The following is a 21,768-nucleotide window of genomic DNA, read 5'->3' as shown; positions in this document are numbered from 1 at the left end:
ACCCACCATGAATGTGTGGGGCATAAGTTTGCTCTTTCATTCCTCACAGTTATTTTTAAGCGAGGCAATTTACTCAATTGACTCAATGTACACAGTGTCTGCACCTCTGAGATGAGGATCCGATCTGTGTAAAAGCATCATCCCTTGTTATGTTTATGGAGCTGTATGTATACAAAGATCTTTATATAGAAAATATCAACGGAGAAGTGACAAGCTGTAATTAAATCAACATGTAATCTGTTTATGCTCTTTAAAATGCAGCTAGATTGCAAGTTCTTTTGCTGTCAAACGCAGGTTATTATGCTCCACCAAGCTTCTCATTTTCTTCTTTGTTTAGATAATGCCGTTTGCCTGATGTGACCTCGGCTTAATGTTTGGAAGTGTCCTGTCCGCTATGTGATTTTGGTTTATAGCGCACATCATGTGGGTTGCCGGCCCTCGCGTTGGGCGGCTGCTAATGTTTACAAAAGAAATGTCAGGTTGGCTGACACACTAGCTCACAGTGGACCGTGGCTCACTTCACAAACCCGCTGTTTCCATTTAAGGCACTTGACCCAGATTTCTTAATGACCTTTGAAGTTATTTTACACAATAGAATGAGAAATGAGCTGAAAATAGTGACGGTTCTTGTTGCTTTGCGATAGTCACAGTAGAATAGGTTACGCCCACCTCTTGACCACTGCCCATGTTGCCTCGCTGCATCTCTGGCCTTCTTTTCCCTTTATGAATGACTGATGTTGCTATCAAACACCCTGCCCACATTTAGTCTCATCGTTAGGCATTGACAAGAGGCACTGCTGTTGATGTTTTCATCAGGGACTCTCTCCACAGTTGCCGTCAGATGATTATTTAAACAGCCATTAATCATTAATGGCCCACTTTTGCATGCGCTCTTATGTTTCTGAGGGCGCGCGAGCCGGTTACGCTGTGTGGCACGTCGCAATCGAAAAAACCGCCTTCAATGCGGCTTATAATTCACTTTTAGCCTACGTCTCTACGTGAGGGCAGGCATCGAGTTTGACAGCCTTCACACTACGTTGGATGTGTTTACACATTTGTTTCCTGTGGCGTTCGAATGGGATTTGACAAGCCCGAAGAGCGTGTGGAGGATTAATAAGCCCGACGGTTCCTCAGAAAGACTCGAGACTGGTGTAGAATATGTATCCACTTAAAGCAAGATGAGGCCAGACTGTGTTCTTGGCTCGCGATTCCACGTCTTCTGGCATCCCGACATTCAACAGAGTAAATTTGCTGTAGACAATAACATATTACCTCCTCTTGGCTTTGTGCCGTAAATTAAAAGTAGGTTTTTCTGCTCTGTGATTATTACTCTTGGCTGCTTCAGCGTCTTTGGCTATAACCCTAATAGTTATGGGCAATTCACTGAAACAATGTTAAACAGCGACTTGATGAAATCGCAGCAACTGTTGATTTAATGTGATTGTTCACCCAAAAATGAAAATTCAGTCATTTCATAATATTTGTCCGTCAATTTTAAGTCCACACCACCAAAACTTAAATGCTTAAAAAGGAAAAAAAAGTACATTTTCAGAGGTTGTAATATGCATATACAGCACATTAAATATGGTAAACGGCAGGTCTAGCATGCGTACTTGATTGGTTTTCGCATGTCAAACAACCACAGTTAATCTTCAATTTTACCATTTTTGATGTGCTAAATGTTTATATAAATGAAAGCCTTAATTAAATCCTTTAATCTCATAAAGTGATCCAGTCTCTTCAGAAGATGATACAATGTCTTATTTTACTAATCGCAATTTATTTGCATGGACTTTTAATGGATGGACAAAAAATGAGCAAATATTTAAATAATATCTTCGACAATGAATCATTTTATGGCTTTGAAACATCATTAAGGTGAGTAATTGACAGAGTTTTCATTTTGGGGTGAACTCTTTCTTTAACAGTGCAAAGATGTCTCGCATTCGTCAAAATCTCATTGGTTGCGTATTAGCTGTTTACATTCATCTTCTCGGTTTTTTTTTTTTCAAACAAAAATATGTTGATAGCAATATTGTTCCAAAGTAGCATCTGTCCCTATACCAATGTGTTAAGCAGACTGTGCAACTCATCCAGGCGAGCTTTCAACAGCATTTTCAATTTACCTCACAAACTCCCAGCATGCTGAGGAGTGAGATGGATCCGGAGCTGGCACGTCAGGTGCCTCTTTGTCTTGTCCAACGAATCAAGCATTTTTTTTCAGTGTCTCAACAGCAGGTGAAAATCTAATTATACCAGGATAGCGAGAGGAGGCGAGCTGTTGCCATATTTTAGCAGCTCTTAATTGTGTGCTAAATAATCTGCCTCGTGCACTCACTCCCATGTGGAGTCGCACCATGAAAAATGTCTCTGTGTCTGAAAAAGTCACGGAAAGATGTTTACTTTTTCCCTCATAAGCTTTCTTAGCGCTAGCACATTGCTCTCTTCATCTTGACGTCTTGTCAAACTGACATTTTAACAATAAAGGCAAAACAAACAAAAACATGCCAGTGCACATATAACACCTTATCTGGAGACTCCTCGTTCTCCTAGGATAGATGTTTTGTTGTTGGAGCGAGGTGATGAATTATTACACTGGCACCTCAAGGCTTTGGACTCTCAAACTTTTTTTTTTTTTTTTGTCCGTGCTAAATCCTAGATAAATTCGCTCTCTGAACACTAAGTTCTCAGCACGTTGCGTGAACTAGACAGCTTAAAGTTTTGATCTCTGGGGCTTCTGAGAGATCCTGTGACTCTAATTATGTAAAACCCAGCAGTTCTCTTCAGCTCTCTGATGTCCATTATGGTTAACCTCCTCATAGGGTTAATGTGTCAGGTTCGGGGCTCTCTTCCTATTCCCTTCGTGCTTGGTGAGTGTAATTACAACCTGTCTTATGGTACTACAAATGAGCGCTTTGGGCCTGCCGCCCCTTGGCTCACAGAATAACACACTCCACCTGAAGTGGCGTTGGGAAGTGCACCAGGACGGATGGCTCTCTTTAATGGACTGACTGTCTGCGAGTGCACAATCCGGTAGTCGCGTCACGCACTGCGTCTCGGATACATGTCAGGCTAATGGAGGTGCTGATTATTTATTTATGGGCATTATTGCTAAATTGCTGATTACATATTTTTCTAGTGTCTAATTTCTTTACACAGTCATTTTTAGAGTTGAAGGCTGTGTCGGCCTGCCAGAAAACTGACCTCCCCTTTCCCTCCCACAGCTATTGTAGATGAATATAATAATAGCCTTGCTCTCCCTACGGGACAGTGGTTAAAGCATCTGTTTTTTTTTTTTTTAAATATATCTTGACTTGTATTCACCTGTACCTGTTCACTGAGAATTCGTTGTTTAGCTAGTGATTTAATATATTACATTTTATAAGCATCCTCCTTTCCTAACATTAAGATTTCGAAGATCAATCAAACATACCATCAGCTGTGTTTACTTTTAACATGAAATAAACTCTCCGATTGAGTCCATGGTGATGTGATACTCTGGCCCACTTGCACTGATGTTCTCTTGATGTTTATGGTTGTCTCGTATTCATTATATATATAAAAAAATGATTCTTTAATCAAGCACAGGCTTTTCCTTTTGGCATCGCACTCGGATAAAGAGACATTTGATGGGGCCCAGTAAGAAATCGAAAAAGAATACCGTGTGAGCTGGCAGCTGTTGAGCTTTCATGTCACATGCTGCCTGCCATTAAACTGAGCAGCAATATTAGATAAGGCCCTGTAGAACATGTTTCTTAAGACGGGCAAAAAGAAACCAGATGTGATGTGGACTGTGAGGACTACAGTGTAGTAAGATGAGCAGATAACATCAAACATCTTTCATTCCCTTTGGTATGCTCAATCCTGCGTCGTCTTCTTATTAAAATGGTTTTATCTAATGTTGAATTGGTGTAATTGAGACACACTGAATAAAACCTTCTGGTTTTTGGTTCAATAACATTTTTTAGACCGGATCTATTCATTAGGGGCGTAACGATAGACTCATGTCATGATCCGTTTCTCCATTGACACCCAATTAAATTACTTGTACAAAACACCATTCTAGAAGACAAGGGATCTTAAAGTTTCCCTCCAAAGGAACAACTCATTATTGGCTCACTCACCTCCCGAGGGTGTGACAGCTCACTGATCACAAGATCTTGATTCTGAGAAATTCTGTTGTGAAAATGCCAAGCTGCGGCCTTGTCTTTCCATTCACCAAAGATCCTCTGACTACCACTGGTTCTCTCTCAAGACAAATTAAGCAAAGATCAACTGAAGCACAATTTTATTCAAATAGGAGATGCATGCAAGGATCAAACTTAATCTTATTACCCTTTTAAAGAAGTGTGTGTTAGAACTATGAAATCCTTGAGCAATCCATCAATTTCTAACAATGCTGTAACTTCATGCTCTCCTGTATTCTGCTTCAGCGCTCTGTCCATTAACTGCTTAACTACTGTCTGCATGTATGTGTGTGTGTGTGTGTTAGTTCACATGGGTTAGTTAGATTAACTAGAGTAAACACTTAAAGTTGTTCTTGGTTCATACTCATATACTGGAGTTCCCTAATCATGCTGTCACGATTAGCCACGTGCTTCCTAGATTAACTTTCACTACATTTCCCATCATGCACCTCCCGGGCTGATTATACCAAACACCATACACCTACACTGCACTGACTACACACACATAAACTCTTGACTTTCCTGGATATCATTTCTGAGCGTTATTTTCCCAAGTTTGATTCCTGTGTTTGACCTTTGGATTGTTTTTTGTTGCTGACCCTTCTCCGCCTGCCCTGACCCTGGGGTGTTTACTGGACTCTGGTTTGTCTCAGCCTTGCCTTCTTTGTTCTGTTTGCCACTGTTTGACCCTGCCTGTCTTGACCATTCTAATAAATTGAATCTGCAGATTTGAGGCTACAGTACATGCTCAGAGTAGAGTAGTACTGTACAGAATGAAAGTTTCCCATACTGGAAATTAACATTTCTTAGAATTAATAAATAATGAATACTGAGTTCGCTGGACGAACAAGTTAGGTGATTGTGTTAATTCTACATGCTACATCAAGTTAATTCTATTAACTGATCCAAATATTTATAATAAATTACAACAAATTCTAATTTATTATTCATATTTCCCTAGAGCTAATTTGCTATAGTGACTTTGATCATTAACTTACATTGTATGGAGAGAGAAAAAAAAATCATTCCTCAAAGTATCTTCCTACATGTTTTACACAATTCATTCATGCATGTGTAGAATGACACAAGGGTGAACTACCACTGTAACGACCCTTTTACTGGGACAAAGATTTTTTTACTAGACTAAATCGGATGATCAAATCAGCTGGTCACCATCCAGACTCCACTGTTTCTTTTGGTGGATGACAATCAGCCCACTCCATCCACGGAAAGTGAGGCAGCAGCGTATTACTTGTTTAAGATGGCTGCTGTGATAGCCAGGTGTCAGGTCGGTGCAATCTGCTCCGAGCAGGCCATGTATTGATCCTTCACACGGGACTCTTGCAGAGATAAAAACCTGCGTATGACATGTGAAAGGGTGAAGATTCTCATCTCAGGGGCTCGCTCTAGTACGGGGAAGTTCAAGCTGGCCCACACCGAGCCAGCAGCAGCAGCAGGCTTCTCTTTCTCTGAGCACATGGGCTTGAGAGGCCTGTTTAGCATGCAGATTCAATAGAGAATGCTAAACACAGCCCTTTTGAAGGGCTTTAATAAACTGGACCAGATGTCTTGTCAGCACTAGGGCCGCTTCTTCTGCTGCCGAATGGACTCGTCTGGATACACGCATTTCCATGTGACAGACAGCAGTAATTCATAAATGATACATTGTGCATTAAGGCCTCTTTGAGTGACAGGTGACCTTTCATGTTGAGATTGTGCTTTTTATTCTGAAGGATCTCCAGAGAATTGCGAAACTTTTTTAAAGCGTGAGGACAGTACGACAGGCTCTGGCACTCTTCCTCCTCAGAAAGCCGTGAAGTGGCAGTGCCAGTGGAGTCGGGTTCAGGGAGAAAAGAGAGCGGCACATCCATTAACGCAGATTCCCTCAGGCCATCTCTCCAACTTCAAACACACCAACATTAAAGTTCCAATAATGCGGTGGGCTGATTCTCCCAAACGATGCTCGCACATCATAGCCGAGGTGTGCTAATGACGGGAGTAATGCTGAGAGACGTACGCACGGATGGTCCATTACCTCTGCACTGACAGCATCTAAAGCTACCCAGGATGCTGTTGGGCTTGAGCTAGTCTAACCACCATAATGTTTGTTTTCAAAGGCATTTTATTTCTTGCTACGTCAAGCTATGTTTACAGCAATATTATATGATGAAATGTGTATAACAAGCCATCCGGCAGAGTGCGTTGATTAGTTTTGATTTTAACCTCACAATACTGTGGCAGTTGTGGTTTTTTTTGCGGTTTACACAGTTTTATTTATATCCTGTTTTATTGGTTACATTATAATTATAAAATGTTACATGATAATTGTATGTTGATATCATTTTATATATATAAATCTATATTAAAAATATATTTGTTTTTTACACTATGGATGTGTGCATATGTATTATATGCATATTATAAAGTATTTCTATTTTTGTGTTTTAAAATACACTAAGATCATATTTTGTTATAATTGTCAAATTACAATTTATATTGTGTAATATCAAATTTAATGTAATTTAATTTTAGACTTTTTTATAAAGTGTACACTTTAGATATAAAGTATATATATCTTATAAAGTGTATATACACTTTAGTAGATATACTAAATAAATGCTAAATTGTGTAAAAATACTTAAAGAATAATTTATTTTTTCACATTGTTGTCACAATGACATTTCACTAACAATGTGATGTTCCCCAGAGTTCATTTTGTGATATTACAGCTATCAGATGTCCTAACTTTTGATGACAGGTTTTTTTTATCCGCATGCTGGATTTTAGATTGGTGAAGATGATGACATCTGTAATCCATTGATGATAGCAGATGGATGTTTTGTAATGTACAATATGCTCACATGTGTCTGGTGACAGAACAAGCCTCTCAGATTCCCTGTGTGAATGGTGTAATAGCTGACACAGTCACACTGAATGCATGAAGGTCACTTCTCTCTACTCTCAGCTACAAAAGCCTCATCTGTTTTAATGCAGTGCTCTGAGCTTTAGTAAGAGCCAGCGCTCCCCTTGCAATGCACCCTTCTCTCGTTCACACACTCTCAATTGTGTTTCTCTCTCTATTTTCTCCCTCTCTGTGTCCTTCTATCCCCCTTAATCTCACCTGTACTGTATCTCTGAATTATACTCTCAGTGCAAGAACTGTATCGAAGAAACGGGCCCAGTGTAGGGTTTCAGGTTTAAACGTGAAGGTGTTTCCTTACCAGCTCTGTATTCATTCACACAATGAACTGAGGAGCCTCTCTTGTTTCTCGGTAAGAAGAGTCCAGACAAGACCTTTGTTTTCCACTTCATCAGATGCAAGCATTTTTTTTTTTTTTACTCCTGTCCTCCTGGAACAAAGGCTGGAGAGCAGCCATCACATTGGGCTCAAATGGCTCTCTTAGACCGTCCTGTGCAAGCAAGGGGAAAATCACACCATGTCTTCAGATTGCCTTTCTGGCCCCATTATATACTTTATATTTGTTTTTTGGATGTCTTACAATTATAAATTTCATACATAAAGTAATTTTTTTAATGTGGTGGTTTTGTGGACATGGTACCATGGATATAGCACATGGTTTTTTGATGTTTTTATCACAATATTTATTTATTTTTTTACTGGTAATTTTTTATTTTTATTTTTTTTTTGCACTGTGGTATGTAATGAAGCATTATGATATTACCATCTGGTACTTTCACCAAACCTGATGCTGCTATGCCAAGTTACTGCCACAGTACTCAGTATTTTATTATTATTATATTAATAACTTAAAAAAAAAAACAAGTACAAGACTCTTAGTTTTTCTCTATGTTATCATAGGCATAAATTCAGAGTGGGACATGTCCCTACCACTTTTTGCCAAGGTCGATATTGTCCCTACCACTTTTGAAACCTCTCGCTGCACGGATATACCTAATGCAAATGAAACTCATCCAGTTGACATTAATTTGTCTCAAATAAGAGGCGATTTGGCCCTGTAATGTTGTTTTTGAATTCATGCTGAGTGTTTGTTGCCAATGTTATCAGTAGCGAATGTTCTCTTTTGGCTCGTGCACAGACTTTACACAGACGAGTGCTTCAATCTATCGCTTAATGCCGATGCGGAGATACTCTGTTCTATCTGTTTAATTCACAAAACAGAATGTAGACAAATGTGTCCCTGCTCTTGATATAGAATCATGGATTAACATTGATTTTAAGGAAGAAGAAAAAACGATACACAGGCGGATTAGAATCCGTAACCGCTGACACGCTTCACAAAAGTTCTACCACCAGAATATTAGGTAATACGGACACTGATTGTGGGTCCATGTATGTATTCATTAACGTGAAGAAACCTGGGACTAACAATATTGTATTATAGTAGTTGTAAGAATGCAACTATTACTTTAAACGTGTTCTGTCTCGACTCATTAAACTTATTTTACTATTGAAACTATTTTTCTACAATTGTTATTGGATATATCTGATATAGCATTGCGTTATCCCCCCCCCCCCCCTATAAAAACACATTTTTTTTAAAACAAAGTTAGTCCACTGTATGGTGTATATCTTACTTGTTTGTTAAAAAAAGGGTTGTATTTGTTGCATTTGTTCAGAGACTGCCCTCAGTATTGCCATAAACAGGATGTATACGTATTAGTGCTCTTTCGAGAGATCTTGCAGTTGTTCCTGTATGAGGAAGGTGGGCCAAGGTGCCCTTTGTTGTATTGGGTTGTCACTTTGAACTCTACTTGCTCTCTGATTCAAGTGCCAGTGCAATTATGGACTCAATTTGCCATCATTCATTCTCATCTCGTAAAACCTTAATCCTATTTGTGCCTCATCATACTCTCCATTATATCAAGCTTAGCCTTGTTTACTCCACATGGAGGAGGAACATGCATTTTTCTTTTTCTTTCTGTTGTGTTGTAATGCTGAGATTTACTTATAGACCATTTCACAAGATGTAAACAACACTGGTCCAGAAGCACTTCCTGTTTCAGTTTTTTAACACTACATAAAAGCTGGGATAAAATTCAACCAACAGAACATGTAAAACTGAATCAAAAAGTTAAACAACATCTTTAAGATGTTTTCTTTACATGTGAAATAAAGAAAACAGTTACAAACTGAAACAGGAAGTGCTTCTGGACCAGTGTTGTTTACATCTTGTGAAATGGTCTATATAGAAGCTCCAAGAGCCTGCTATCATTATGTGGTTATTGGTTAATTGTTCAGGGTTCGAAATTAACACCCGCCAAATGTGAAAAAAATCGGCTGTGGTGGTGAAAACTATCAAAACTCTTGCCAATTTGCCGTGTTACTTATTATGTTTACTCACTTTGCTGGAGAAGTTTGTGTAAACCAAATTTCCGCTGATTTAGCGCAAATGCTGAACTCGTGAGTTATCCTGATATATTAAATACAGCGTATTGTGCAGAATCTGCTTATATCTGCCTTACTTGAACATGCACTTCACTATGCAACAAATACTGTAATGGCCGGCTTGTTCAGTTGCATCGAAGCTAAACCGAAGATTAAAAAGCATTTGGTTAACCGAAAATACATTATTTTCCAAGATATTCTACATCGTTTTGATGTTCTTTGTACTGTGTTGATCTGTCCACCTTAAATATATTTTTGTTGATGAGGATGAAAGAGGAAGAGAGGAGATGGCTGGATGACAGGATTTAGTTTGGATAAGAAATGAATATGAAATCAAAATTTTATATATATATATATATATATATATATATATATATATGATGATATGTAGTTAATCTGATTTATTTATTTGTTTTATTTTTTTGGCTAGTACAAATTCTGAATGGCCAGTAACTTCAAAATTTAGCAGCCAAATTGGCCGGTGAGTGAAAAATTTAGTTTCAAATCCTGTTTGAGTTATATGTTCCTGGTAACGTTAAGAAACGAAACTCAAACCAAGTGATAAACCATGTGAGATGCTCTAGTCTCAAAAACTGCACAAGTTTTGACTATCATCGTTGTCTTATTCTGAAGGGATTCTTCCTGACCGTGTCCTTGGAGTCGATCCTGAAGATAGCCAAACACGCTTCTGAAAACAACAAGATCTTCTGCTTGAATCTGTCGGCTCCATTCATCTGTGAGTTCTTCAAGGAGGCCCTGATGAAGGTTATGCCCTATGTGGACATCCTTTTTGGCAACGAGACGGTGAGTGTGTTTGTGGACTCACATGACATGAAAGTCAAAAATAAGCTAGTTCCTCCTATCAGCCCATGTCATCATGCAACACTTATCATGTATTGTACAGTTCTTGCTGTCTGCTTGATGTTGTCAGTTCCTTTAGATGGGTCAAATGAGAGATTGCACATAGGCTTGAATGGACAAGTTTTTATTTTTTTAATTATACATGTAGAATAGTCATCTCACCTCAAATGCATCGCCATCCAGCACTAACTGTACTCATTGTGAGAGTAAAACCACTCAGATAGCCTGCAGACTGGGCCATAAACGGCTTCCTACCTCAGCGTTTAAGACTAATGTTCTGAGTCATCGTGGTCTCAGATCTACGCTCTATTCTATACGTGTGGTTGGTATGTGTTACAGACTGGCAGTGTGAGTTTAGGGTGTTTGATTTGTGCTAAAAGTCAGACCTGTCAAGTTAAAACTCTATTTATAAATATCGTATGGGTAGGGATGGGTGATTGAACAAAGAATGGTGGTGTGAATAATTGTATTTCACGATAAAGGTATTGCTATATATGACTTGATATAGTTGTTTTTTGTTAGTTTGTTTTGTTTTTTGCATAGAAGTTTTTTTAAATATTTGTATTTAGCGTTAAATCTAGGGTAGGCAATTTCGGAAAAGCTAGAAATAGAAAGCTAGCTTTGAAAGCTTAAGATCCCAACCTCCCTTCACGCCTCCTCCAAAAACACATGATCCCAGCACAGTCAGAGCAGAGTCTTGTTGTTTTGGTTCAAAAAGGACTGTTAAAGGTGGCTGCAGTTTGTTTGCAGCACGCAGGATTGTCTGTCTACAACTCTTGCTGATGACGTTTGATTTCTATGCAAGCAGGATGCGTGGAGGTATGGAAATTCGGACCGAATACAACAATTGAATGGACATTTTTTTTGGTCCTAAACCTTCCACAGAAAAATGAACGGAAAACATTTAATTTATTTGTTATAATATTTCTCAATTTGATTTCTTTTGTATAAATACTAATATAAATAAGTAAATGCATGTATTTTAAATAATAAATCAATCTGACTTCACAAGTTTTGAATAGTAGTGTATAAAAGGTACTTCCTTAATCGATTAGTTTTCTTTATTCAGAACTTGATTGACACAAAAGAAAAAGATGAAATAACAATACAGCTTCACGTTATGTAGCACTTAATGACAATTAAAGACAAAAAGAAACTGCAGCACTCAATGAATTAATGTGGCACATATCTGTATTCTGATTGATTGAATCACATTCAGAACTTTTCTAAAATAGCCAATATACTGTACACAAACCAGTTCAATATTAACATTACACTGCAAACATAACTTAAGTTTCTAATTTTTAGACATGTTTAGCATTGTATTTTCATGTTTCTTTGCTGCTGTCAAGTTACATTATTACATACAAAATACATAAGCAGTCCTGCCCAGTGCCCACTGATAGCAGCATAAATATGTCTACTGGGATATAAAAAATCTTGACCAATTTCTAGTGTTGCATAGTTCTATATACTCAATGCCCCTTATATACAGATTCAAATTCTCTTTACCCAAACTATTAATAGAGCTGCGGTAGTTCCTCTTAAACTGACAGCCACAGTTTTACTTTTTCTCAGGCTAATTAAATAGTGTATATGTGGCGAGTAGCTGCAGTCTTTTTTTGGGCGGTATTAATGCGTGTTAGTCTTTATGTATGCTTAGCTCTCTGTTGGTTGGTATGAAGTGTTTTGGCAGCTGGAGCTTGTCTGAATGCGTGTGTGTGGGCGGGATCTAACACAGACAGGCAGGCCTTTATCTGTGCTGACAGGGTAGGCGCAGCGAGAGACGTCCAGGCCCTGCAACAGCCTCACGCCTCCTTAACTGGCACACACTGAGTGTGTAATATCCAGGGAACGGCGTTGGTCTAATTGAGTCCTTCCCTGCTCCCCTCCTGCCTGCCTGCATGACATGAACCAGAGAACGTGAAACATTTCAGGAAATGTAATGGCCTCCAGTTAATTAAGTGAGAGAGCCGTGCAGTAAGAGCCAAAACCAGATGGCGCTGAATTTATGCTCGCCGAAATCGACGCGCACACACAGGCGCGTACACAAACACATGCGTAATCTCGAGCAATTTGCCCTCCGTTTGCCACATACATGATAAAATTCAACAATGTGAATTGTCTGTGTCATTACAGATGAATTTGTTGAGCAGAAGGCTCAGACAATGTAGATAAATGGCATGATTAATTGGAACAGAATGAATAACCCTGACTGATGTTGTATAAGCAGTGATTAACTCGCGCTCAGAGCTCAGATTGTTTTAAATAACAGGGGAGTTAAAGCCATGATTGCTGGGAGGTTACGAAATGATTGAAATCGCTCCTCCGCTGCTTATGGGAGAGAGAGAGAAGGAGAATCAAGGAAGGAGGGAGACAAGAACTTGGAAGAGTTTACTTATTGTGAGGATCTACCCAAAGGCCTTCTGCCTAGCGCTGTATTTTGAATAATATTATTCACGTCTCAAAAGACACACAAGGAAATTGGAATCTTTTAACATGCCCCAGAACAAATGATCTTGGACTTTGCATCAGAACAAGCTTTCTTGTTTCCCTGTGTGTGGCGTGTTAATGTTTCTTATAAAATAATCCGTCATTTCCGGTCCTCCAATATAATTGGCTGAGTGGCGTTCCAAGGGCACTAATATATTCAGTCGAACAGCTCTGGGATATTTTACTGTTTGTATCATGTTTGCATGTTGTTTTTGGCTTCATGTGGAATTATTTTCATTCGGGATGTAGGCTATATCACCATATCATTATTGGATAATATTACTTTATTCATTTATAAATTATACTGCGTCAACCATTACAGGATATTTGATTGATATTTCTTTCTACTATTTTTCACATTTGTTAATGATACTGTTAATTGTAATTTTTTACACTGTACATTTACATATGAAGTCTAAATTCACATGTAGCATTTAAATGATTGGTTTTGGTTGTTAGTGTGTGTTTGTGTATTTTTATTTATTGATTAATTTATAAATTAAAATATAAATTATTTTTTACACAATAGTATATAATTTGAATAACTGCTAATTTAATTGTGACTTATCTATAATTTTAATATCTGTGCATCCCTAATTTTTGTGGGCTGAATTGCCCACATTGTATCTAAAATGTAAGTTACTCAAGTATTAACTTTTTTATTGCACTGTTGTTTTAGCTAATTCAGCAGAATTCCAAAAATATGATTTTTTTTGAATAAATATTTTGGCAAATGTGATTATACTAAAAATAAAACTGCAGTAACTAACTCATTTTTCCATATTTAAGTTAAACATTACACAAATGTTCTGCCATAACAGGACAGAAAGTGCAGAAAACCTCCATATTCTTTCCGGGCCTAATTATGACTTTCTAGTGCTCTACATCTACAGTAGACTCATACGTCTGTGCTTGCTTTGTGGCAGGATACGTGAGCGTTTGCATAACTACAGTAATATTTTCTTGTGCTGGAGTGTTTGTCCTCTACTGATTGCGTGTAGGTGACGGACAGTTCATGCAGGAAGCCCGAGGCAATGAGGGATATGCCAGACATTGGACCCCCCCCATCTCCCAGCTGATTCAGACAGCTGCACGCACACACACTCACAAACATTGAGAGACAGATGTCAAATTCTAAAAAATCCTGTAGACAATCAAACACGGGTATTTCCAGAGCTCTGAGCCGTGGCAGGCCCCCTCTGAGATGCTTAGATGTCTTCCTGAGACATTTGGTGATGTTTTACATGGTTTGCAAAAAAAATGTTTTAAAGTAGTTTGGAAGCAGCTGTCTGAATTCTGAGCAGAAGGAAAGAGGGACAGGGAGGGAGAGAGAGAGAGAAGCAAGGTGAGGTAATTAAAACAGTGCTTGAGCTGGATGCTGTCAGGGAGACTCACGCGACGCACACTCTACACGAGTCCTTTACTGCATCACTCACTGCACTCAATTAAAGCCGTCTGTCTGCTCTCAACCCTTATAGAATGACCTGAGAGACAGTTAGGAGCGTTAGGACAAGTGATTTGCTCTCAGGGAGCAAAGACGTTAGCAAAAAAAAACTAACCAAGGTTCCCAAGTTATTTATTTATTTATTTTCATGTTTAGGTTTGGATGATATTTGAAACGCATGTTATAAAGGTTCCCTATGGTAATGGAAAACTAATCTAATTGTTTTATTTATATTATTAAATTATTGTACTACTATTTGTAGTATTATTATACTATATTATTATTTTAATATTCATATTTTCCAGGCTTGGGAAACTTGTGGAAGTTAATCAATTCTTATAAATCATGGAACAGTAGTGGAAATGTATGTATTAAATATGTATTTTTTTAATAATGCTTAATTAGGGAGTTGATCTGATTCTGAATTAAAAAGATTTTTTTTTATCTTCTTTATAGACTATTCACAAACAACCAAAAAGGTAATGGAAATTCATAGCTTGTATTTAAAAAAGCCCCAATTAAAAGAATGAGCTATATAAAAATATATACATCTAAAACCCCATAAATTACTGTTTTGTGTGCTCTTTACAGAAAAACATACTTCTATAGATTTATAGCCCACTCTAGTCCATTTTTATATCTCAGGGATGATAGTTGTGGGCTTGAATGTGTCGCTGCTGGATCAGATTGGGTCACAATAGGGAAGTTCAGCTAACAACTATAATCGGAGGACTCAGGAGGCTTTCCCCAGAATATCCCTCACATTGAGCCACAGAGGCCATTTTCAGCTTGATGGGGAGTTCCATAACACAGATTTGAGGGTGAGAGTGAACCCGGGCTGGCACTGACTTTAATAGATACAGCGGCAGAGGCGCCTGGCTCTCTTTAGAGACGCAGAGTGATGATGGATGAAAGAGACGGTATTGTGTTGAGGGCCGATCAATAGCTGCCACCGAGCTCAGTGTATTTCTGTCACTGTGGAGTTGAGTGTAGGATGTCAGCTGGTTGTTGCCAGGATGATTTGGGAAAGTTTAACACCAGCCTGCTCTGACGCCCCACACATCAGTCATTTTGGTTAACAGAAGGGTTTCACGGTCATTTCTGCCACACACAGTGACACTCTCTCTCTATCTCTCTCTCTCTCTCTCACACACACACATCTGTGCATGCATGTTTCATATTGATTCTCTCCTTCATGGAGGAGTTATGTTGTCTGCTGTGAAGTACCTCTCATTAGTGACAATACAATTGTCATTACACACCTTTTAATTCAACTGACACCATTATACAAGGCTCTACAATGATAAATAGCCTACTATGTTTAAACTATATTACAATAATAATAACAATTTAGAAATATTTACTACATTAAAATATCCCATTGTCACAGGTTAGGGGGTTCTAGTTGTGCTTTGAGCTTAACCATGGTAAAATCTTTGTAATTTTATGGCCATTCATGGCTTATTGCTTTAAAAAAAAAATCTAAGTAAATAAAAAAAGAGTAAGGTGGCCTGTGGTACATGATGATAATAATTCACTTTTTTTATTATCATTTCAAAAGTCTGTTGGTAAAAATTTAGAATAGATTTATGTATTTTAATCAGCTAATGGCAATAATCTCAAATTGGGCAACATTTGGCAGATAAATTTGTCATTTTCTAATTTAAGGATTTACTCCATTTAAAATCTTGTATAAGCCAAAAAAAAAGTGTGCATTGTCTAGTGTTTCACCAAAAGAAGAGGAAGTTCCCTGCTTTTCCATGACTAAGTATTAAAGGGGTTTTTTTGGGTGAACCGTCCCTTGAAGTAATAGTCATGATGTAAGAATAGCAATGAATTGTGATGTAACTTGTCAGAATTTATTACAAAATGTTGTTTTTGAGCCTTTTTAGCTCCTCCAGTAGGTTTTGTTGTCCTGTTTGTGGATGTTCCCCCAAGGATGACTGCATTGAACAAGCGCTGTTGACTCATCTGACGTGACTCAACACGTCATTCTTCATCTGTATTTGTGTGTGTCAGACCAGTCTGTAACTCTGTGGCCCTGCTGATGAATGTGTGTGTGTGTGTGTGTGTGGTATCTATATTTACTGTTAGCTTGTATTAATCATGCAAGAGCTTGAGCTACTGTCAGAGTCCAACAACCTTGTTTACATGCTAACTTGCATTCCTGCAATGAAGCACGGACAATGGCAGTCTTTGAAAGTGATCGGAACGTACTTGGATTGCGGTAATAAGGCAGTCATTGAGGGACATGTCATGTGCCCTGAGCGGGGGGGGGGGGGGGGGGGGTTTTCGTTTTTTTGTTGTTGTTTCTCCACCTCTTTAACAGACCATGCGTACAGGCCAGGAGAGACGGCAGTCAGCACTCATGATTCTTGTAATGATATCATTACAGCTAGTGATTGCTTCTCATGCATTGTTTAACAGAGACATGTTTGAAGTGCTCAGCAGAGAGCTCAGGTAGATCTTTCTCAGCTTGCAAGCTGAATCAAAAGGCGGAAAGCAGATCAAGAGCAGAGAAACCGTTTTAAGCTCTCCACTCACTTTGCCAGAAAGAAGAAAGTTAAATTAACATCCTAAAATGACAGCAGGTTAAAATAATAATAAGAATTCTAACACACTCCTTTCTACCCATATACAGTACAGTGGCCCCAAATCAAATTTGGACCCTTGCAAATGTCTGAATGTTATTTTGAGTATTTGTTTTTTTTTTTTTTTTGGTTTTTTTAAAGAAATGCAGATTGGTTTGATATTTTTTATACGGTAAACTTAAAGACATTTGTACATTTTTAATTGTTTAAATGCCCAAATACCCTTTTTAAGGGGGAGGGCACTGGATGGGCCAGATGAGATGTTTTGAGGATCTTGTTATTATGGCTGCAGTGATTGTTAGCGGAGGTGAACCACAGGAAAAGCAGGCCCGGTCCACACACACACACACCCGCACTGCCTCTGCAGTCTGCAGTCCACCTGGACACCCGCCATCTGCAGCCACATCAACATCTATCATCCCGCACGCTCTAAACAGCATCAATACACAGTCACGTCCAGCAATTCAGAACACATCTCGAGCACAAATTACAGAACATGCCCGTAGCATTTCTCAACCTCTCAGATCTCTGTGGTATCTAAAACGAAGCATCATAAACCCAATACAGAGTGCTGTACTAAATGATTTTTTTTTTTTTTTTTTTTTTTTTTGCTGGCCTTGTCGAACCAGTAGTTTTATTTATTTATTTATATATATATATATATACCGGTCAAAAGTTTTAGATCATTTAATGTTTTTATAAGAAGTCTCTTCTGCTCACCAAGGCTGCATTTTTTATTTTATTTTATTTTTTTAACAAAAAAACAACTGTAATATTGTGAAATATTATGACAATTTAAAATGATTGTTTTCTATTTTAATATATATTAAAATGTAATTTATTCCTCTGAAAAAAGCTGCATTTTCAGCATCATTACTCCAGTCTTCAGGGTCACGTGATCCTTCAGAAATCACTCAGATTTTATGCTCAAAAAACATTAATTATTAATTTCAATGTTGAAAACAGTTGTGCACATTTTTCTTTTTCAAAAATTTTTTGAATAGAAAGTTCAAAGAATATCATTTATTCAAAATAGAATCTTTTCTAGCATTATAAATGTCTTTACTGTAACTTTTGATCAATGTAACTCATCCTTGATGAACAGAAGTATTGATTTCGTATTTTTCCCCAAAACAATCAAATAAATACAGAGTGCTGTATAAAAATTCTTACTGACCCCAAACTTTTTAAAGGGTAGTGTTTAATGTTACAAAAGCTTTCCATTTCAGATAAAAGCTGTTGTTTTGAACTTTCTATTCATAAAAGAATCCTGAAATAAAATTACAAAAAACAGTTTTCAAGATTGGTAATAATCATACATGTTTCTTGAGCAGCAAATCATCCTATTAGACTGATTTCTGAAGGATCATGTGACACTGAAGACTGGAGTAATGATGATAAAAATTCAGCTCTGATCACAGGAATACACTTTACAAAATTACACTTTACTATATACGGTATATTCACAAAGAAAACAGACGCTTTAACTTGTAATAATATTTCGCAATATTAATGTTTTTTTGTATTTTTACCGTATCTAAAACTTTTGATCGGTAGTGTATATACATATGTGTATGTATGTATGTCTTACTCAAGGTCTTAGTATCGCTCCTTTTATACAGTACTTTCAACCTCAGACTGTGACATTTGTGTTAGCAGCATAGCGATCTACGCCAGTGTCTATCAGTCATTTCCTGATGTAATTTTAAGCTTTGTTTGCGGCTATATCTGGGCTACATGTCATCAGTAATGAAGGTGGTGTCTAGGACAGGCTTCGCTTACTCTCAGCTCTTTAGCAGTAATTGCATCTTTTGATTGCATCTGGTGGTGGTAAGTATAGGATTAGTGGCTTTAGATAAATTTCCACCGAAAGGGCCTGTCTTCTGTGGCTTGTTTGTCAATCTCTCAGCTTCTCTCTTTCTCTGTCCCGTTTCATCTCTCTGTCGGTCTCTCTCTTTTGGTTTGTTGTCGGTTGCGCGTCACGCTCCACTTGGCCTGCTGCATTCTCATGGGAGTACCTTCAACACCTCAGCAGTGCTGGCTTTCTTCTGTCTAATCTTGCCCTTCCCCTGCCCAGATTACTGTATCAATAACACCCTGCCCGCCCCCTCAGACAGCACTGCCCCTGGTACAGTCACAGGCCATACAGTCCTGACTCATGCAGGAATACGTGGGACGTGTGAGACAACACAATGAAATTGCACTGTGATTGGCCTAACCAACAGTTGCGACTTTGTTTTTCTTTCTGTCTGGGACGCCACTGGTTCACCAGTGTTTATGTCACCAGCTCAAAAAAACAATGTGAGAAATAACATCTTATGACCGTGTGGTCAAGGTGGTTCTCCTTTTCTTTTTTCTTTTTTTCTTTTTTTTTTGTCCTTGATTTCATAGCTCGGCCCATCTTTCAGGCTGTGCATTTTGTTGAACTGTCTCTTTAGACCCCTTCCACATGCAGCTGGCATGGCTAACCCTCTGGCCCAGTTCACAAAGAGAAATACTCTCTTAATTTTCGGCTTTGAGCTTCATCACAACGGATAGCCACACAGGATGTAGATGAAAGTAAATAACCAGTGAGGTTAGCCCTCGCAAGCTCCCTCACACGGTCTGTTAGGGCCACATTTCTAACCCATACCAGATGTCAGTGTGCACTCACCCTGACACTCCTCACCTCCAATGTACCACCTTTATTCTTCTCTATCCATCTTCTTTTATGATCTATTTTTTATTACTGCAGAGTGTAAGGGTTCATTTATAAAAGTTTAAATATATCAAGTGTACACAGTACTTTCCCATTTTGAAGTGTAGACGCAACAAGTTAGCAATTCGTCGGTTTGGTCATGATTGCGTCAACACTGTGGCTCTGTGGTGCCTTAAAAACATTTCAGCTCATTTGTTTCAGTTGCCTGACTTGATAACTTCTGGCTAATCCAGTGGAGTGAAGCATTGCATGCTCACTTTTTCAGCGGACTTAGTTACGAATGTATTCCGAAAGTGTTTTTCCCATAGGGATTTTTAAAAAGTCTTCGTTAAAGTGTTATAAACCATGAACCAAACCAATCAGCTGAGACTTGTTTGAAAATCGGACAAAAAATACAAAGGTACAAGACTCGATGGTTAATGGCTGTAATGAGGGGAAATAACTACAATTCCATGAATCTTTGGTGGAGATTTCTCTGCAGAATCATTGATGTTGTTTTTCTCCAGGATTCGAGCTGTTAAACAATTGTTTGAAAAATAAGTTGAGAAAATGTGTGCTGACACAAAGTAGGTTGCCATTAAAAATCAATTGCCCTATTTAGAAAATGAATGGGATTTTTATTTGAGTTTGGGAGCAGGACTGTATGTCTGACTGACCAAAGCAAATGGGAAAATATTTTGGAAATCTGTTTCCTAATAATAATGCAAAATGTTCTTTTCGTTGAAGTATAATTGGAAGTCAATGGATTCTTTTGTGATCGCAGCTGTAACATTTTTAATCTTCTTACAGATTGGCTCCTGTCATTTCACATTAGTCTCTCTCCTCTTTTTAATTATGGCACACAAAGACTTGGTTATGGTTCTGGTTAGTCTATTGTGCTAATTGAGTGACTTTTTAAAGTGTAGATTTATTATAAGTCCAGTATTTCCATAGTCTTGCATAGTGAAGAGGGTCTATTACAGTTTTCCAGTGGGGTTGCATTAACTAATTCCTAGAGCTAATCTTGAAATAAGGCTGCTTAATCACTCTTAATAAAAGAGTGGCTCACCTTGGCTGCTGGATGGCTGCATTATCAGATCATTGAGCTGTAATTGGTGTCATGAAACCTAGTCGTGGGTTATCTCCATGGGGATTGGAGTTTTTCCCCAACTTTATGGCGCAAAGATTAACCTTGGAGCATTTGACCTCTGTGCGGTGAACACAAATGTGGGTGTAGTTGCAGCTTTGTGTCCTGGAAAAGGGAAAATCTTCAGACTGGAACCAAATACAAACAGCTAAATGTCAGGTTGGAGAGTTTTGAGTGATGTCAGATGGTCTATTATAGATTAATGTACATGTCTAGGGTCAATTATGCAGTGGCTGTGACAGACAGACAGATTGCAGGTGGTCTCGGCCCCTTACATCCATGAAGCACTGGTTCTTTCCACCCCCTCTTCCCTTCTAAAGGCCGAGGTTGTCACAAATGGTCCCTAGAGTTGTTCAGTCGAGCAAAGGGCAAAGCCCAGCACACATAATTGGAATCTTTTAACCCTCGCAAAGCCCTTTTATTATCTAAAAAAAAGCTGTTTTATTCGATTAAGTTTTGAAGATATGTCTTGCTTGAATGTGCACAAATTGCCTGCTCACACCAAAGATGATGCTTATAAAGTTTTAATATTCATGGTAATTCTATTAGAGTGGGAAAGTCACTTTCAGAATGATTCTTTCCAGCTGATGATTGATGAAGCCAATCATAATGCATCTGACTTTAAAAAGCCTGAGACAACATAAACTTGAACAATGTTATCATGGGTTGGTGAGGATGCTGCTAGTTGTCGTTCTTGTTGTGGACGAGCCTCAATGCTGGGTATCGCTAACTACCTCACAATATGATACACGTACTTTGGATACATTGTCACACGTCAAAATATTCAGTTTTGGTTTTGGGAGAAAAACTAAAGGTGATATGATGTATGCCTAATGCAGAGCTTTGAAATTTGCCCTAAATGAAATATCATTGCTACACTAAGCTTCCATTAATTAAGGCTGCATATGTGCTTTGTTTTGCAGGAGGCCGCCACGTTTGTGCGAGAACAAGGCTTTGAGGTGAGTGGATGGAGGATCACACACTAAACAGATCCTAAAGG

General features: G+C 38.3%; 1 protein-coding gene across 2 annotated transcripts in view; it reads left to right on the top strand.

The window, feature by feature from the left end:
• adka (adenosine kinase a) overlaps window positions 1-21,768 on the top strand; it is a 159,319-nt gene that overhangs the window by 112,003 nt on the left and 25,548 nt on the right. For both annotated transcript variants that reach the window (XM_039672133.2, XM_039672135.2), the window contains exons 7-8: window positions 10,189-10,359; window positions 21,692-21,727. In XM_039672133.2, coding sequence (XP_039528067.2) covers window positions 10,189-10,359; window positions 21,692-21,727 — 207 coding nt within the window. The remainder of the gene's footprint in view (window positions 1-10,188; window positions 10,360-21,691; window positions 21,728-21,768) is intronic.

This window comes from Pimephales promelas, chromosome 11 (assembly GCF_988280905.1).
Source record: "Pimephales promelas chromosome 11, fPimPro1.hap1.1, whole genome shotgun sequence".
Classification (NCBI taxonomy): Eukaryota; Metazoa; Chordata; class Actinopteri; order Cypriniformes; family Leuciscidae; genus Pimephales; species Pimephales promelas.
Note: the sequence above shows the minus strand (reverse complement) of the source record. Positions and strands in the feature narration are given on the sequence as shown.